The 17,743-nt window shown below is 53.5% G+C and overlaps 6 protein-coding genes across 6 annotated transcripts; 3 read left to right on the forward strand and 3 right to left on the reverse strand.

The window, feature by feature from the left end:
* Window positions 1–225: 225 nt before the first annotated feature.
* MYCTH_2294353 (uncharacterized protein) lies at window positions 226–2,996 on the reverse strand. Its single transcript, XM_003658460.1, has 3 exons — window positions 2,587–2,996; window positions 699–2,403; window positions 226–484 (listed from the first exon to the last, which is right to left on the reverse strand). The coding sequence occupies exons 1-3, from the start codon at window positions 2,821–2,823 to the stop codon at window positions 234–236; spliced, it is 2,193 nt and encodes a 730-aa protein (XP_003658508.1). The 5' UTR covers window positions 2,824–2,996; the 3' UTR covers window positions 226–233.
* Window positions 2,997–4,676: 1,680 nt separating this feature from the next.
* MYCTH_2122102 (uncharacterized protein) lies at window positions 4,677–5,391 on the forward strand (the record flags this gene model as incomplete). The annotated part of the gene is made up of 2 exons (XM_003658461.1): window positions 4,677–4,860; window positions 4,961–5,391. 2 exons carry the CDS (start codon window positions 4,677–4,679, stop codon window positions 5,389–5,391), a joined length of 615 nt encoding a protein of 204 aa, XP_003658509.1.
* An 81-nt stretch (window positions 5,392–5,472) lies between these two features.
* On the reverse strand, window positions 5,473–6,943 carry MYCTH_2294358 (uncharacterized protein). Its single transcript, XM_003658462.1, has 2 exons — window positions 6,120–6,943; window positions 5,473–5,928 (listed from the first exon to the last, which is right to left on the reverse strand). Exons 1-2 carry the CDS (start codon window positions 6,800–6,802, stop codon window positions 5,631–5,633), a joined length of 981 nt encoding a protein of 326 aa, XP_003658510.1. The 5' UTR covers window positions 6,803–6,943; the 3' UTR covers window positions 5,473–5,630.
* Window positions 6,944–7,116: 173 nt separating this feature from the next.
* On the forward strand, window positions 7,117–7,621 carry MYCTH_2122104 (uncharacterized protein; the record flags this gene model as incomplete). Its single annotated transcript, XM_003658463.1, has 3 exons — window positions 7,117–7,150; window positions 7,211–7,302; window positions 7,484–7,621. 3 exons carry the CDS (start codon window positions 7,117–7,119, stop codon window positions 7,619–7,621), a joined length of 264 nt encoding a protein of 87 aa, XP_003658511.1.
* A 1,972-nt stretch (window positions 7,622–9,593) lies between these two features.
* Window positions 9,594–11,573, forward strand: MYCTH_2294361 (uncharacterized protein). Its single transcript, XM_003658464.1, has one exon. The coding sequence runs from the start codon at window positions 9,924–9,926 to the stop codon at window positions 11,175–11,177; it is 1,254 nt and encodes a 417-aa protein (XP_003658512.1). The 5' UTR covers window positions 9,594–9,923; the 3' UTR covers window positions 11,178–11,573.
* A 1,386-nt stretch (window positions 11,574–12,959) lies between these two features.
* Window positions 12,960–14,461, reverse strand: MYCTH_2122106 (uncharacterized protein; the record flags this gene model as incomplete). The annotated part of the gene is made up of 5 exons (XM_003658465.1): window positions 12,960–13,281; window positions 13,409–13,738; window positions 13,831–13,921; window positions 14,125–14,239; window positions 14,300–14,461. The coding sequence occupies 5 exons, from the start codon at window positions 14,459–14,461 to the stop codon at window positions 12,960–12,962; spliced, it is 1,020 nt and encodes a 339-aa protein (XP_003658513.1).
* Between the last annotated feature and the right edge of the window lie 3,282 nt (window positions 14,462–17,743).

The raw sequence follows: 17,743 nt of genomic DNA on the forward strand, positions 1-17,743 counted from the left end.
CTTCCATGTCCGACCCTTACCGATTACCAAGTGCCCAGAACCGGATCCCCATGAAACCCGTGACAAGATGCGCCAGAAACGAAAAAATATGGGTATTTGACCAGAAGATAGAGGAAACAAAACTACTCAAGACTTCATGCTGCCGCTTCGAGTTCCGTGGGGAGGCGCGGTCCTGGAACGAGCTCTTCCTGTTCTCGTTGGTTTCTAGCCCCGGTTAGCATCGAGCGCGTGTCCTAAGTACTCTCGATGGGGACAAATGTGTTGTAGTTAAAGTCGATCAGTCCATCCAGCATCCAGTGCTGGGGGTCCCAGAAATCGTAGTTGCTTTCGTAGTTGTTCAAGCCCATGAGCGAGCCGCCTTGCGTGCCTCCTCCCATGGCCGAGTTTCCACCGGGCGTCATGGGACCGTTGGACGCTGCCAGGCCGAGATTGGCAGGGAGACTCTGGGATGGCGGGGCCAGGGTGCTGTCTAAATGAGTGGAGGCTGAAGACTCATTAGCCGAATCGGGATTCGTGGGTTGCTTCAGAGCTAGCAAGTTTTTTAGCCCGCACGAGTTCACCTCAAATGAATGGTAAAGACGAGAGGTCTAAAAAGCGTGCTGGGAACTGTTGGTTTGGAGGCCAGGGGGGGGAGGGGTTGCCGGCGAGAAAGGGGCCGGCCCGGTGCAGGGAGCAGAGGGGAGGAGTAATGGGCTTACCATCAAGCGTGCCCCGACCTCGGGCTTGGTATTCCTCCCTCCAGTGCCAGATCGAGTCGAACACGAGACTCATGCTGTGTCTGCACCGCACCTTGAGCTGCAAACTGTCGTCAATCTCTGGGTCGTCACCTTGAAAGGACGACGCGTCCTTGTTCCGAGCGCCGTTCCAGATCTGAACCATCAATTCGGCAAGCCTCCAGTTCAAGTCGTTCTGCACCACGCTGGTAGTCCGAATGGCTTGGATCGTCCTGTGGAAGAGAGTCCGGCCACGCTCGGGTTCGATCTGTTTCACAAAAAATGACCGCATGAGCTTGAGCAAGGCAAACCCGGCGGCAACGAGCATCTGCTGTATATAGTTGGTGGCGTATTTTAGAAGGAACTGGTCTTGCAACTGGTACCGATACGCCTCGTCGCAGGTCTCCGGGCCGTCGAGGATGAAGTCAAGGTAGCCGGTGGTGGCACGCCACAACGCCATCAAATCGTCGAGGTATCCTGGCGTGCGGCTCGAGTCGAAGAAGCCGGCGAGGCGGAGATGGAGACAGGCTGCTTTAAGGTGGAGGTAGACAATTGGCGATAAGTTCTGTGCCAGGATCGAAGCTTGGAGCTCGTTGAACTCGCGCCGGTACACGCGCATCAACATGGCCCGGTGCTCGTCGCCGGCAACGCCACGGGGGTCGCTAGCGTTGCTGTACATTTCTTTAGACACCTTGTCGCAGAAGCGCTCGATCTGTAACCTGGCCTCGAGCTCCGGCCCGAGAGAAAACGGGCCATCGATTCCGGGACGAACGGCCAGCGTCCAGTCGTATAGGGTTGAGGCCGGCTGGCCATAGCCCGTGCCTATCGTCTGCGCGACGATGTTGCACACGGCCCAAGTCTTGATGCGGTCGTGCAGCCCTTCCTTGTTCAGCTCCACCGCAACTCGGGAGAAGTCGTTGATGTGATTCGGCCGGTGCAAGCCGATGCCGGTCGCTGTCTTCATCAGGACTCCGCAGAGAATATGAGTGGGGTCGGACGACGTCGTGCTCGTCGGAAGGGGCCAGGTGCAGAGCAAACAGAGCGCCTTGACAACGAAATAGCTCTGAGGCACGTCCCCCACGGTGTTCCAGAGCAGTCTCGTCAGGGGCCCCGAGAGCTTGGTGAGGATGTTGTGGTCGGACCCGTAGCGCCTGCTGGCGACCGCGATGATGGACCAGTAGAGCAGGGGATGCTGCTGGTAATACTGATCTGGCGTCTGGGCCGGGTTAAGGAACGGGAGGAAGGGGTGATAGTAGTTGAAGAATTGGCTGAACAGCTGGCTCTCCTCTTCCTCGGTGATCTGAAAAGTGTCAAGTTCTCGGGCAATGCGAGGGAGGGCATATGAGCCACCCCGCTTGAGGTGCAGCAGCGATGAGACGGCTTCGTCGGATCCCATCAAGGAGGGGTTTCGCGTATGTGAGTACTGGCTCGTGACGACGGGTGAGTGGAGTTGCGACTGCATGGCGGAATGAACTGTCGAGTGGAGGGTCTCGTCGTCCTCATCCAGAACAAAGCCTCGGCTCTTGGCGAGCTCGACTGCGCGGCGCAGCCTCTCGATCTCCTTCTCCATCTCGGCATGCTTGGAACGCTTGCCGATGCGCTTGAAGTTGGACTCGATCTTGCACTCGAGTTTAAGCCGGTTGCAGCGCGAGCAACTTTGGAAGGGCTCTTGGACGACATCGCAGCGCAGCTTCGGGGGGACGAGATGTTAGCCGCCTCCAGTGAGACAGAAAACGCTACGGCCAAACAATAAACAGCGACAATCGGTGAGAGAGAGAGATAGAGCGGGCCCGCACAGGTGCGACACGGGGAGGTGGAAGCGGAGGGGAGGAAACGGGGGCAATGGCCGGTGACTCAACATGTGACTCGGTACCTTTTGCTGGCGGCACTCGTTGCATGCACGCTTCACGCCGGGCAGGCGACGGCTCTTGGTCTCTGGCGAGGCATCTGTCCTCTCGTCGTGGTCTTGCTCTTGTTCTTGATCATGTTCGTGGTCGCCAAGGCTGGCAGGACTGCTATCGACGGTACTCCGTTTGCGCTTGGAAGTGGACGAAGCGGTGCCGTTAGAACCCTGTCCCCGCATGCCAGCAGCAAACTCGGGGCTCTCCATGGCCAAACCGGCACCCCCGGTGGGTGGGGAGAGGAGGCAATCGGTGTGAGACGGCAGGCCCGAGTGGGTTCCCGGTTCCCGAGAGGGCACGGGACGGTATCAGATAGGCTGTTGGCCGAAGCAGTTCGCTCGGTGGAAAGGTCCGGTCTCGCGGTTGCGATGTGAGAGAACAAGAGATTTGAAGGTGAGAAAAGCCGATTTCCGGAAGGGCGCGCTGTCGTGCAAGCCCAACTCTTGTTCTTCCGCCCAGAGCGGGGCTGGGTGAGTCAAGCGGGGGCCCTCCCACCCTTTGCGCAGAACAGATTTTGACTGCGGGGGCGCGCGGGGAATAGGGCTTGTATTTTCATTGGTTGAGGACGTGTACACTAAAATCCACCTCAACACGTGTTGCAACGGGCTGCGTCTACTATAACTCTCGGCTTTCCTCTTTCCCTTTGGCTTCCGCCCTATCTTGGTGTATCCTCTCTGGCGAAACTTGAGTTGGGGTTGATATCAGTAGAGATGGAGGTTCGGAAATATACTCAACAATACAGTCCATTATTCTCTGGTTTGCCAGTGTGCATGCACACTAGATGCCTAGTGGTCACGAAAGGGCTTTGAGATACCCTCTGTTCATCATGGAGTGGCAAACGTAGGAGTCCCAGACCTGACGACAAGATATGTTGAGCTGTGGAGCCGTTGATGACGGTGAAGATCAAACTTCTGGTGCATCCTCTGATTCGTTGATTCTTGCTCTGGAACCTTTTACACTTGGTAGTCGAGAACAACGGTTTCCCCACTCTCAGCAACGCCCGGTTGTACTCCGTAGTGCAGTGTACGATGCCGTTCTTGTCACCTCGGTGACCTTATCTCCGGGAGTTGGCTTCTGGGGAACTCTTTAATTCTTGTGCTAACCCGACGAGGTAAAGAGGCATCATGCACCTGTTCGGGTCGTAGGACAACAACGGTGGCCACAACAACAATTGATGCGGCTGGTTTTTTTTTTTTCTAGTTCGCCGGCCATTGGGCGACGATGCTCTTCATGGCCTTCTATGGCTAATCCCAGCTGCCAATGGAGTGCAACGATCCTCCTGTCCTCACCCAGGCGGCAAATCGGAAGCTTGCTTTCAGAACGCCCGCACTAGCTGCGGTGAGGTCGGGCGGGAGCCTACTGCAGTAAGCCAATGCGATGAAGAATATTGGGTGATGCACACCGCAGGTCTTAGACAAGAAATCTCGGGCCGGCTGAGACATTAAGCGAAGCACAAAGCCACCCCGGGGACGCTTTTACGGTGATACGAAGGTAGTGTATGTATGCACGTCCGTACATATATATACCTTAAGCTCCCTTGGGGAAACCTCGCAATTCAATCGGGCAATTGGCTAGAGCGCGTGACCATATCGCTCTCGTAAACGAGGCTACGTAAATCCCTCGAGATATCTCCTATTCGATGTCAGAAGAGACCCGCTCACCGGTCTGCAGGTACTGCAGTCCGTACATCCAAGGATCGATATCCGTATCTACCGCTACAGCTCCCTACCTACCTACCTTACCAACCCATCTGCCCCTATCATGATATTGAGGCAGTACGCAGCATGTAAAGGTAGGTGGCTGGTGAACATGTACCTTAGCCAAGACAGTCGGAGTTTGGGAGGTGACATCGTATGCACGTCCATATTATTTTATTTGCATGTACGGAGTATCTGTACCTGGTTGAGCGAATTGAAGTGGGCCCACTGGAGCTGGCTGCAGCGAAAATGACGACACGAGCTCCGATTCCAGATCCGTGCCAAATTCTCCGGGTCAGCTACACCATCATCACAATCGCTATGAATACACGACGCTAAATGACCGACGCGGTAACTCTTCTATAATGGGAGCATCCGGGTCCAAAGCAGCGCAACGGACGGTTCGCAAGTTCCCCTCACGCGCACCGGGGTCATCGCCAGCCGCGACCACGAACCCAATGACGAGGCCAGCGCGGCGACCACCACCAGCCCCCTCAGAAGATGTCCAACCGAGGTCTCAGCGGCAGGCTTTTTACACCAAAGATGACGGTTAGCTTTTTTCCCCTTATTTTTTTTGAGAGGAAGGGGGGGGGGGAGGAGGGAAGTGGCGCAGGGCGACCCCAATGGGCAACACTGACGAGAAAGCCAGCAATCCGTGCCGACTCGACGGACCCCGATGGTACCGAACTCAGCCCCGACTTCGCCGCCCGGCTCCAGAAAATGGGCATTGTGCAACCCAACCCGACGTATTCGCCGTCGTCCATAGCATCCCCATTTCCCGATGTGTCCGGAATTCGCCAGTCGGTGTCGACGCCGCAGTATCCGGCTTCATCGAACAACGCAACTCTGGGAGTCCTCGAGGTACGGCGGCAGCTTGAGGCCCGGGCAAGGGAAGAGCTCGAGAACACGGGCAAATCAACCGACAAAGGGAGAGAGTTCTTGGATATTGGCACGATCCGGCAGATACTGGTGCTCCGACAAGGCGGCGCGTCACCAGCCGACATCGAGGCGCGCCTGAGGCTGAAGCCTGGCGTTGTGGAAAGGTTCGGGCCGCAGGGTGTGGTTGCACCCGCATCTTAAGCGCCGACGCGAGTTGGGGGGCGTGATGGAGTAACAGGGTTTGCATTAAGTACTACCTGAAAGCTGATCGCCAGGCGGGCGGCTTCGCCATTTAATGTCTTCAGGGACCAATATCCCACCACCACTACTGGTTCATGTACATTATTATTACCCCTCCACGGATACCCCGAGCCATGTGAGAGAATATCCGGCTAAATTTCACGCATCCGGCGGCGGTCGATCAACGCACACTCCTCGTCTTACCACGCACAGTGGCCTCCGTCGATCCTCAGGTCCGCGCCGGTCATGAAGCTGCTGGCATCGCTGAGCAGGAAGACGGCGGCGCCGCGGTACTCCTCCGGGTAACTCAGCCGCTTGAGCATGTTGGCATCGGGCCATGCCGTCCGCCTCTCGGGAACGTCCTCGAACAGGCCCGCGGTCATGGCGGTGACGATGTATCCGGGGGAGATGGTGTTGACGCGGATGCCGTGCTCGCCCCATTCGGCGGCGAGGTTGCGGGCGAGTTGCAGGACTGCCGCCTTAGATGCGTTGTACGCCCTTTTGGTCCCCTTCTCGTCAGCCAGAGATGCCTCCCCTCGGCCGCTGCCGCCAAGCACGAATAGGGGTACCAGGAGGGAGAAATTAGGGGATCACAAAACGAAACATGGAAACAAAAAAAAAAAAAAAAAGCTTAGAAAGGGAAAATAAAAGGTAGAAAGAAGACGAAAAAAAAAAGAAAAATAACTTACGGGCAGATCAACCCCCTATTCGCCACCGTCCCGCTCATGCTCGCGATAAAGACCAGGCTCCCCTTCTGCTTCCGCTTGATCATCTCCCTCGCGACGGCCTGCGCCGTCATGAAGACGCCGGTGACGTTGACGCCGAACATGCGGTCCGCATCCTCGGCCGTGTACTCGAGCGCGGGCGTCTCCTGCTGGATGCCGGCGGCGGCGATGAGGCCGTCGATGCGGCCCTCGGCCTCGGCGATGCCGCCGACGATCTCGCCCAGCGCCGCCTGGTCGCGCACGTCGACGCGGTGGTAGCTGAGCCGAGGACTCCTACCGTCGTCTCTGCCGCCCAGCTCCGACGCCGCCCGGTCCGCCACCCGCGCAAAGTCGCTCCCCGCCCCGGGCTCCGGCAGCCGGTCCAGCGCGTGCACCACCGCGCCCGCCTCGAGCAGCGCCTCGGCCTGCGTCAGCCCGACGCCGCGCGCCCCGCCGGAGACCACGATCACGCGGTCCTTGAGGCTGAACTCCGGGAGGAGGTAAGGGTTCTTGCCGTTGCCGCTGACGCTACTCCCGTTCTGGCGGGTTGGGGTCCCGTGGAAGCTGCGGCGGCTGAGGCCGATCGGGAGGAGGAGGGATCGGCGGGCGAGTAGGGCGGGCCCCCGCGGGCCCGCTGTCAGGGCTGTCTTGCGGATGAAGGATGACATGGTGTGGGGAAAATAACGGGGCAATGGGCAGGATCGCTGTGTGTTGGTCCTTAAATATCTTGCCGCAGCTTAATTGAATCGAACGAGCTGCTGGGACCTGTTTATTTAATTTTTTTTTTAAAAAAAAGAATGTTTCTCGCTCTCGCTCTCTTTTAGAGAAGACGGGTTTGAAGGTTCGCGGACGTGCTTCCTGGGTCACGAGAAATCTGCGAGTGGATGAGATCAGATGGTCGGACAGAAAGGGCCCAGCACGGCCGACCGTTTGTCCCTTTTATACGAACAATCAAAGGACCTCGAAGCGCACACAGCCCGTCATGGGAATTCCCTGCCCTAGCCAAGTCGAGAAAGGTATGATGGGACACAGACGTCCCGGATTTCCTCATCCAGACCCTCCTGACAGGCATTGAGGCTCCGGAGCCATCTGGCCTCGAAGACCGGAGACCGAGAGGTATCACCACGCCAATCTCGATGACCAGGAGCGCCCTCCCCCCCCTCCCCAGGTTCGAGCGCTCAGTGATTCCGAAAATTCCAATTGGTTCGTGAAATGCTGGATAGAACCCCCTAGGACACCTCCTCACCTCAATCTCAATATTTCGTTGTGCGGACGCGGCAATAGCGATGCTGTACTGCAGCACCTCGAAAGGTCTAGGCACTTGTCAGTTGCGGGGTGCGCAGCTCCAGTTGGAGAGTGTGGAGAGGGAGCCGGCTTTCCTGTTTGGGTATTTCCGCGAGCCGGAAGAGGGGGAGAACGCGACGATCATTGCCGCTTCCACAAGCAGCCATTTTGGGCCATTCGACACGAAGGATGATGAGGGATGAGAAGGGGAGGGAAGAGGAAGGGAAGGAAGAAGAAAAAAGGACGGGGAAAAAGAGGGGGCGGGTTGGGTGGGTTGCAGGGCCTGTGGTGTCATCATGGCTTGGTGTAGCAGTGCTCACTCAATTGAACTGCGTTACCGCTCAGATTAGTGCAATCGCCGGCGAGCTGTGACGACCACCGCGGGAATGGCCGTGCTGTCGGGTCCGGGTTCCGAACCCGGGTGGGGCCGAGAGGACGGGCCGGAAATTGCCCTCCCGGCGTTGAGCTGAACAACAAGGCAAGAGCTTAATGATGGTGAAATCGCTGATGGTGGTATATCTCTTGCACAGGGTAGTGACCAATGCCTCCTGAAGGTAGGTATGTCGGTACTATACATATACACAATACCCACTACGTGATGAATTGCTTCTCGTTTTAAGCTCGTGGCACCGGGGAACAAGGCGCGGAGCTGTCATGCATGCAGAGATTCCGCAGCCTGTGCATAGAATCATGCTGTACACGTTCCGGGCTCCATGGCGGCGACGTCTGATCTATGGCCAAGTCATGTTGCCCGAGTTTCCGCCGTATGCAGCGCCACATCGTCGAGGTCGGAGGCGCGCCTTCGCGTAGAGAGATCGAGTTCGGGAAGCTCAAATGTGCCTGCGAATTCTTCAGACGGCCATGGTAGGTTTCTAGGTGCAGTGATGCCGGCGGTCCGGAGCAATCGGGGCAATACGGAAGAGTCCGCTCGGGAAGTTGACATTCATTACACCAAATGGCACCATTCATCAACCACTGTCAGCTATCACCTTGCTGCCCAGTCAATGAGCTGCTAGTTCAAGGCTCTCGAGCTCCGAACTATGACGCTCCGAGTCTTGCGGCTCATTAAGGGACGTCGGACCGTCTTCAAACTACGTTCGGCTTGTCATTCCGAGCGCTTCTCCCTACAGAGCAACTGCAAGGGCCAGAGAGTGCAGCCGCGCATCGGTCTCGAACGATCTGGCGCACGGGGCAGAAGCATAGCGGTCTGGCCCGTCGCCACGCCGTGGGCGGGCGATTGCGGCTCTCGGCCGTGGCGCGATCCTTGCGGGTCTCCGACCAGATGCGAGAGCTTACTGCGCGTTTTGGGTTTGCATGGATCTCGCTCTGCCGCGAAAATGGATCGAGAGTCGTACGATGTCAAGGACACTGCCGAAGCGAAGCGCTGCGGACTCGCGTGTTGTTTGGGGTGGATTCTGGCAGGGACAGTCTACCCCATCGGGGCCCCAATAACTCGCCTGCGGAATAAACTTTTCGGTTATCGAAAATTTTCCCAAAATCACTAGTGTACGGAGTACTCCGTAATTCTTATTAAGTACCGCCCCACTCGACTGAGGCTCATGCGCCTGCTTTGAGCGCGCAAGATCGAGATGCAACGGCTGCCCCACGTCGCTACAAGAGACAGCGCTTAATAGTCTAGCCGCTGGTGATATTGCACAGGGCCTATGTAATAATGACCGGGGAAGAATAGTGTATGCCTAGGCTGGCGGTGATGCCGGCATTGATGAGGGTAACTTCCGGAGATGGGGTCTGGAAGCCCGCTCTTTCCCGAAAGAGATTTTTGAGCACCCTGGGAAGGCCAGCAAGCAGTCTCCCACACCATCTGTTGGGATGACAAGCACGTGCGCAAAAATGAGCGTTTTGGCGAACTATTTTCAAGGTTGCCAGATCGGTGTGGAGCTGGCGCTAACTACGGATTACACTGCCCTTTCCACAATTCGTTCACAGGCCATGAGATCAGGGGGTTTTCGACCGACTGGACCCTTGTTCGCAGGCCATGCCTTCCACGAGCAGCGTAGAGTTGTATCAAGAAAATTCCGTGAGAACAACGCGTGGGGGGGAACCAATGACGGGCAACGGCTCGTGCTCCGCACGTGGGCATCCGAAGGGTAGGTATTTTTTTTTTCCCTTAAGTTGCCGATCCGACATTTTTTTTCTTAGGACAATGTGGGGCAAGCCGCGCTTCAGGATCCCTGCTGCTCACCCCATCATACGAGCCAGGCTTCCTGGGCTGGACTTCGACTCGCCGCAGTCTCTAATCCGTACACGGCAGTCTATGGAGGAGGAGGGAGATTCGCCCTAATAACAAGGAAGCCGAGATGACCCACCCTCGTTTCACATCGGCCACGTACCATAGTATAAACACAAGGACGACCCGGTCGGTTTCGGGGGCGGTCTCATGAGTCCTCATCCCTCTTGAACCACATACAACAAGTGGACGACGTACAAGTCCGTTCCGGATCGGCTCCGCCAGAGATCTACGCACACGACCAGAAGAACAACACCATGGCGCTCACATATCAACAGTCCAAGTTGGTCAAGGACACCATACCGGTCCTGCGGGAGCGCGGAGAGCAGATCACGACCACGTTCTACAGGAACATGCTGCGGGACCACCCGGAACTCCGCAACTACTTCAACAGCGTCAACCAGAAGAACGGGCGCCAGCCGCGGGCGCTGACTGCGGTCATCCTCAGTTTTGCCTCCAACATCAACCACATCAGCGAACTGATCCCCAAGTTCGAGCGCATGTGCAACAAGCACTGCTCGCTCGGCATCCAGCCGGAGCACTACGACATTGTCGGAAAATATCTCCTCCAGGCCTTTGGCGAGGTGCTCGGTCCGGACATGACGCCGGCCGTCTTCGCCGCCTGGGAGAAGGCATACTGGCTGCTGGCCAAGATGCTCATCGGGCGCGAGGCGCATCTGTACAGGGACTTCGAGCCGTGGACGTCGTGGCGCAAGTTCAAGGTCGACCGGGTGGTACCCGAGACGGACGACATCTTCTCGTTCTACTTGGTGCCGGAGGACGGCAAGAAGCTGCCCAAGTTCCTGCCCGGCCAGTACGTCTCGCTGCGGGTCCAGGGCCCGGACGGCTACATGCAGGCGCGCCAGTACTCGCTCAGCGACGCCTGGAGGCCGGACTACTACCGCATCAGCGTCAGGCGGGACGAGGGCGCCCCCTACGCCAACTCGGTCTCCCGCTCCTTCTTCCACCCGGGCCTCGTCTCCAACCTGCTCATCGACAAGATGGGGCCCGGGTCCCTGGTCGAGCTGTCGCACCCGGCCGGCGACTTCTTCCTCGACGTCCACAACACCAGCACCATGCCGCTCGTCCTCATCTCGGCCGGCGTCGGCGTCACCCCGATGGTGGCCATCGCCAACACCGTCGTCCACCTGCAGCCGGGCCGCCCCATCTCGTGGATCCACGGCTCGCGCCGGTCCGTCCCCTTCGAGGACCACGTCGCCCAGCTGCGGCGCGAGCACGGTCCCAGCTTCCGCACAAAGATCTTCAAGTCCCGCCCGGCCTCGGGCGACACCCCCGGCGTCACCTACGACTACGCCTCCCGCGTCGACCTCGCCCGCCTCGACCCGGAGCAGGACCTGCACCTGCACCGCGGCGGCGCCGAGTACTACATCTGCGGGCCCGAGCAGTTCATGCTTGACGTGGTCGACTATCTCACGGCTAAGGGGGTCGGGCCCGAACGCATCAAGATTGAGCAGTTCTCGACCGGCGATCTGGCGATGAAGCGTCCGTGAAGCGGTCGGTCTGCGGTTGGTTGGAAGAAAAGGGTGAAGCAAGAAGGTCGGCCACCCCTTTTCTTTGTCTGTGTTTTTCGTTTATCGGTTCTGTTCCAGTCTATATTCGAGTAGATGGCATCACAAGTAGAGGCGCGGAGACACACTATCAAAGCGAGATACCCCGGGATTAGATCTACTCTCTCCTCTTTTCACTTTCATTTTCTGGCGTAGGTCTGTTTGGTGCCTTACTACAGAAACGGGGAAAAAGCCGCTCTGGGGTTTTGTTGTCGGGGAAGAAAGATAAAATTAAGGTCGACGGGGGCGTTGCGCGTATGCGGGGTTTGGGGTTCAAAAAGGTTACGTTAGAGATGATCCAGATAGAAGATAACTGACACTAGTTTATCGTTTGGCCATGATTAAGTGTACGCGTGTGTATGTACAGTACTGTATAGTCATACGAAGGACTTCTCAGCTATCCAAGGTTGTGCAATGTGCAACGCTCGCCATGATCAATTCATGCTATGAAAGCCCACGAAAAGGTGCATGTGTGTCTTGGGTAATGAGAGGCAGTCAATTGTACGAAGTAGTGTTCATACATACACAGAATATAGTATGGGACTGCCGGGTGTTTCCTCGGGCCGTCCCGCTTCGCCCGCTCCGCGATCCCATCCAATCCGCACGCCAACCAGCACCACGAGCCCCACTTTTCTTGATCAAGTCACAACCGACTTCCTTAGGAGTCGAAGGATACCTAACCCCGCCGATTTCCTTAGGCCCTTCTTTGGCACGTACATTAAACCTCGTTCTCAAGGAAGATCGAGTAGACCCTTTTAGAGTTAAGAGGGAATGCTGGTTACGGAGCCTCATACGCTCGTATTACTTATCGAACAGAACGCCTTGGTCGTCTTGCACAATTTTACAGAATCAATAAATCGCTGGATTGAAAGGTTCGTTGATAACTCGTGCATAAATGCTCCTCGACGTAAAACATATCCTGTTTGCAGTAAAGCTCTTGGGCTCTGTGGTGAGTGCTCAGTCTGTCGGGGCTCACTACCTAGTTAGGAAGGTAGTGAAGTTGGGCTCGCATCCAGAATGTGAGCTTAGATCCATGAGGATTATGGGACAAGGACATCATTCCGAAAAACTTCCCAGAGGGCATCACTAGACTGGGTTCAGACGTTGGCTCGGAACTGAAGTCAAAGAAAGCAGTAGAAGGTCCGAAATGGGACAGTGAACTGATTCGAGAAGGAGCCCTTTGGCCAGTTCCAGCCAAAAAAGACTTCGTTCAGTGAGAGCATACCCTGCCCCAGTCCTTAACACCCATGACTAACATGTAGATCTACCGATGAAACTCAGGAACCTTAAACTACACGGCCAAATCCGATTTCTTAGATGATATTCGTAAGTCTCGTCCATTAATGCTAGTTTTTCGTTTTCGTTCTTCGGGCTTCTGTGCTCGGACAGCCGCAGAAGGTCAGCCGCAGCGGGTCTCTCATCACCCATGGAAGCTAATAAACCTCGGAACTCAGAATTGGTTATTGTGTGTTAGAAGTATCTAGACCCGAGGGCTCTTTCCTCTTCTACTACTGTGCTACAAGCACCGTGGTTTTATCAACTCTTGAATTAGTGCTAGCTCCACTTCCGAAGACCACTCAGAACCAACAGAAAAGTAAAAAAAAAAAAAAAAAAAAAAAAAAAAAAAAAAAAAAAAAAAAAAAATTTAAATGCCGGTGGCCGCCCAGATTATTGTGCACACGTTATGACTCGCCCGCCCGCCCGATCAAGCGAGTCACCACTCAATCACCATTCCGAGGCATCATACTCGTCGCTACAGTCTCCGGCGCCAAACTGGCGGCACCTCAGGGTTCTGATGTCGTCGTCAGTCAGCGGCGTGCAGCCGCCGCATCTGCAGCGGAAGCCGTAGGTCGAGTACAGCTCGGCCGGCGAGCCCCCGTAGCTGATGAGCAGCTCGGCCCCGGCCGGGGCCACGTCGTGGCAGACGGTGAGCGAGAGCACCCCGCTCTCGTCGTCGAACGCGTACCGGACGTTCCGGGCCGGCGGGCAGGCGTGGTTGAAGCGCGATGCGATCTCGAAGATTGCGACGCCGCCGGGCACCTGGAACCTGTCTAGGTCAGACCAGACCGCGACTCTCTTTTGACGGCGCGCGCTGCAATATGTGTATGTATGGATGTACATAATATATGCAGACAAGCCTGTCAACCTGAAACTGCATCGCACGTTGTACTTACGAGTTTAGTACCTTGACCCGCTCGACCCGGCCGAAGCGGTCACCGTCCTCACCGCCGTGGAGGCTCAGGTAAGTCTTCTTGGCCGCGTCAGAGAGGTTGTAGTAGTCCAGCATGAGGCGGAAGTGTGTCGTCCGCAGCAGCGGGCGCTCCGTCAGAATGGTCTCGCCTCTCCGGAGATCGTGCGTCGCGAACGCTCCCAGCCCGCCCAGCTTCGATGGCCGGATCGTAAAGAACTCCTCGAAGCCGGCCTTGTTTCCTCCCGCGCAAGCTGCTGCACCCGAGGGCGGCGGAGAGGTATGTTCGGGGGCCCGCCTGACTTGTTGCTCTCGGCTATTGTTCAGCGGTGTGGTCTCCGTTCGATTGTTGCTGGGAACGAACTCCGAGAAACCCACAACCTCACCCCCCTCGATACGACAGGTTACGTCCGAACGTGGTGTTTCCGGAGCTTCTTGCTTGCACAACACCACGGGCCATAAGGGTTTTGGTACTGTTGCTGGGTGTAATTGGTGAGTACTATGACGCGCCGTTGTCAGCAGAATATCCTCGCATTTGCGCCAGTAAATGAGTGAGCCAAAAGCGAACAATATACCTGGATGTCGATTCGGACATGCAGTGGCTTTTGTCAAGGCTCTCCAAGCTGGCTCTATCATCATCGGTGTTGACTATGTCTAGGCAAGGGAGCGTGCATAGAGGTTGGTTCGAGGGTTTCTCCTGACTATCGCTATTGCTCTTGACCCGAAGCGGTGCAAGAGAAGGGGATAGTGTTTCCGTCTGTGTGTACAGGTTGAATATTTCCTGGAGATGGTGCTCATCCGCGTCCCGGGGCGGTCCCTAGATAGGTGCTTGTGAGTGGCAAGCCGCGGCAGTAGCATCCAAAGCAAGGCAGCTGACCGTTGGGTTCTCGACAGCGTTAGCCTCAATCAATGAAGCTGCAACACCATGTGCGTGGGCAGCAGACCCAGTGGGGATTTGATCATTGGGATTTTTAGGGTTCTCGTCGCAGGATCCACAAGCGACGGGCGCATCTCTCCTGGTGTGCTCCGAAGGTGACATTATGGGAAGAGGACGTTCGTTGTGATTAAGCCCTGTCGTGTGGTCTCGAGGCCGTACGCTAGCGGACCGGTACGGTGTCTGAGCGTTTGCGACCGGGGGCGCTATCATGTGCGGAGGCGGTGGTGGGAACACACCGTGTGTTATGTACTCTGTTCTTTGTGTGTCAAGTGGACGAGAGACCGGAGCAATACTCTATTGAAAGTCGGTTAGTATGGAGAGGATCGATGGGAGGATAGTGATGGGCGTACTTGAGTGGAGCGTGAGAAGGGCGTGAGCAAGAGAGCAGGTTTAGCGATGTGTTTGTTATGGGTGAGGAGCGCGCTGAGATCCTCTCGCTCGAAGGTCGGCAGGCGTTGTCTGGCTCGGGGAAGAAGGGGTTGGTTCTGAAGATGGGAAGGACTGTTTTGGAGCAATGAAAGGAAAAAATCGGTATTGTTTCGATGGTGACTTAAGGTTGTAGAGGTCGGTGTTGAAGAAGGATTGGCGCGATAGTTCTCACGATTAGTCAAGAGACGGGAGCCATGGTCGTGGCACCCAAGAAAGAAGGAGAGGGAAGCATTATTGGCATCAAAGCTTGCAATTCTTACCGTAAGCGAGTTCCTCTAGGTTCTTGATTCTTCCTTAGTGGCCAAGTCTTTGTCTGCCTTTAATATTTGTTTACGGAGAGGGTGCAGGTTGTAAGTAAGTTGTTGTTGAGCGCATCAATTGACTTCTTTTAAATGAGCAAGGTTCGATAGCTCGGTCCATGTAAGATTGTTGATGATCAGAGATACATTAAAGGGATACAACAGGGCATTAAACTGATAAAGCTGTGACGATAGTATCGTTCATCTAAGAAGTCATACTATTAAAATAGGCATCTGGTTTTAACGGGAATACGTGTGACACGTTGGGAGGAGAGCTTTCTAGCTAAAGCAATAATTACCAAACGGCATGCGCACGGGTAGCGCACGGGTAGCGCACGAGTTCACTCACGCAATTAGCCTAACAGGTCAGCAAAACGGTTAGCAATATTCAAGTGTTATCCAAAGTTCATAGGAAAGCTAGTGAAATAGGCACAATTAGATTCTTTATCTTACTATGAATTTCTCATTAGTGTGGACTTTGTAGATGCAGCTACTGCTCACAGTCTTTGAAAGAGAGAGGTTATGTGTGCATGTAGTAAAGACTTACCACAGTTGAAGAATCTACTAAATGAAACAAAAACGGGGTAATGTCCTAGCAACTCTGATATTGTTATGCTTTGTCAATGTCAGCAGAATCGACTGTTTCATTGTTCGAGATGCTTGTTCTTATCAACTCCTTGAGCATAATAAATTAGAGCTTACCTAATGCTTTGATAGCCAGATACCTCAGTACTGATCATCCTATACTAATTAGTCTATAAGTAATCCGTATAAGTATTGCTCGCGCCCTGGAACACAGCATGACCTTTACTTCTCATAATTATATATTATCACTTTCGTATCTGGTTCTACAGTCGGTCTCCAACTTGGAAGTCCATGATCACACCACTTTCGTCAATCTATAAGTTAGTATAGCGGTCTAGACAGACGGGAGGCGGCTGGTATACTTTTCATTTTTTTTTCGTGGTCTCTAAGGTGGCCCGTCATGGCTGTCACGGACTCGCCTCTTTTAGAAAGGGAAGTTGTTATATTGTATGTAGGCAAGTAAAGTACCAATGTTATGGTCGTCTTATCAGGAGGTTACAAAAGAAGTGTTGCAAACGTTTCTAATGCAGTACGTTGTCTACGGACGCGTCCATTATGTAAGGCTAGATAAGATAAGACCTATAGATCTGGCAAACGGGCTAGCAAACGGAGGGTTCTTTGTTCCTATCCTCTACTTATACAGAGCCACAGGGCCAGCAAACGTAGGAAGAAGATATCGCACTTTTGAATTATTTACAACTTACCAACTTTTCCATTAATTAGAACTATCTTCCATCTATTGGAAACTATCTTCTATCAAATGGTAGCGGAAACTCTGCTCTAACCATCCAAAAACCACTAGTACTAGAATTGAATCGTGTCGACGATTAGTTTAGTACCACTTTCGCGATAGTTACGCTCTGTTTTAGCGACTTGGTAACCGAACTAGGCAATTCTATTATAACTACTATGAAATCTCTGTTCCTAGCGACTTAGCGAATCTTATATTAACCCTAGGATCTTTTCCTATAGAAGATCTTCCTTGATCTTTCTATCCTTTAAATACTCTTACTAAAAAACTAAATATTAAGGAACTATCTAACTACGCTATAAGCGTTCTAAGGAGGCATGATAAGATGCTCTATATACCGTAGGTATAGGCGTCAGATTATAACCTTAAAGGCTAACTATAAGAAGAAGCTCCTCTATAGGAGCCGGAATCGCTACTTGAATTTGCTAACGAATATAAGCTATAGTAAGCTAAACCTAACAAGTTTAGCGCTAATAAGGAGATATTAGCTTAGTTAAACGGTAAGATAGATCTTTAGTTTGATTAGCTAAAGGAACGAACCAACTATATTTCTAATAAGATTAAAGGAGCTATCTATAAGCTATTATAGATACTTAAAAAGAATCTTATTAGAATGGATCGTAACTTTGCTTATTACCTATAAGAAGCTAAAGATCGAATTTCCTAGCGCCTAGAAAAATATATAGAAGAAACGATAGCACTATTGGCTAATTGTATTAAAGGGCTAGAAATCTATATAAATTGGTATAGCGATATACTTGGCTAAGTAATAACTTAAATAAAAGAATTAGTTAATATAATATATAGTATAAAAAGCGAGATTGATAATTAACTACCTAGTCGTTAGTAATCTTCTTTTGACCTTATTAGACTTAATATTATTATAGAAGAAGTATAATAAGTTAGCGATCTTATAGAAGATATATAACGTAATAGTAATGCTTTCCCTATACCCCTTAAGGGCGTTAGTATTAGCTATCGTTATAATCTTAGCCACCCTAAATGCGTATAGCCTTCGTGTAAGATCTTATACTTTATAGCTAGCGGAGGCAGAGAACCTGGTTCCTTAAGCTCTAATGATAGCAATAACAAGCTATCTAACCGTCGTTAACCTTTAGGTAACTAGAATCTAGGATACCGTTATAGCGCTCTCTACCCTAGTAACGGTAGTAGTAGTAACGGTAGTAGTAATAATGGTAACAATAGCAATAGATGTTATAGACGTAAGTCTATATATAATACTACTATAAGTATATAGAGCCGCTTAGACTTTAAGATTAAGAGGGATAATATTAGCTAGTTCGATCCTTCTTTCCCTAA

The sequence above is a fragment of the Thermothelomyces thermophilus genome, chromosome 1, assembly GCF_000226095.1.
Source record: "Thermothelomyces thermophilus ATCC 42464 chromosome 1, complete sequence".
Taxonomy (NCBI): domain Eukaryota; kingdom Fungi; phylum Ascomycota; class Sordariomycetes; order Sordariales; family Chaetomiaceae; genus Thermothelomyces; species Thermothelomyces thermophilus.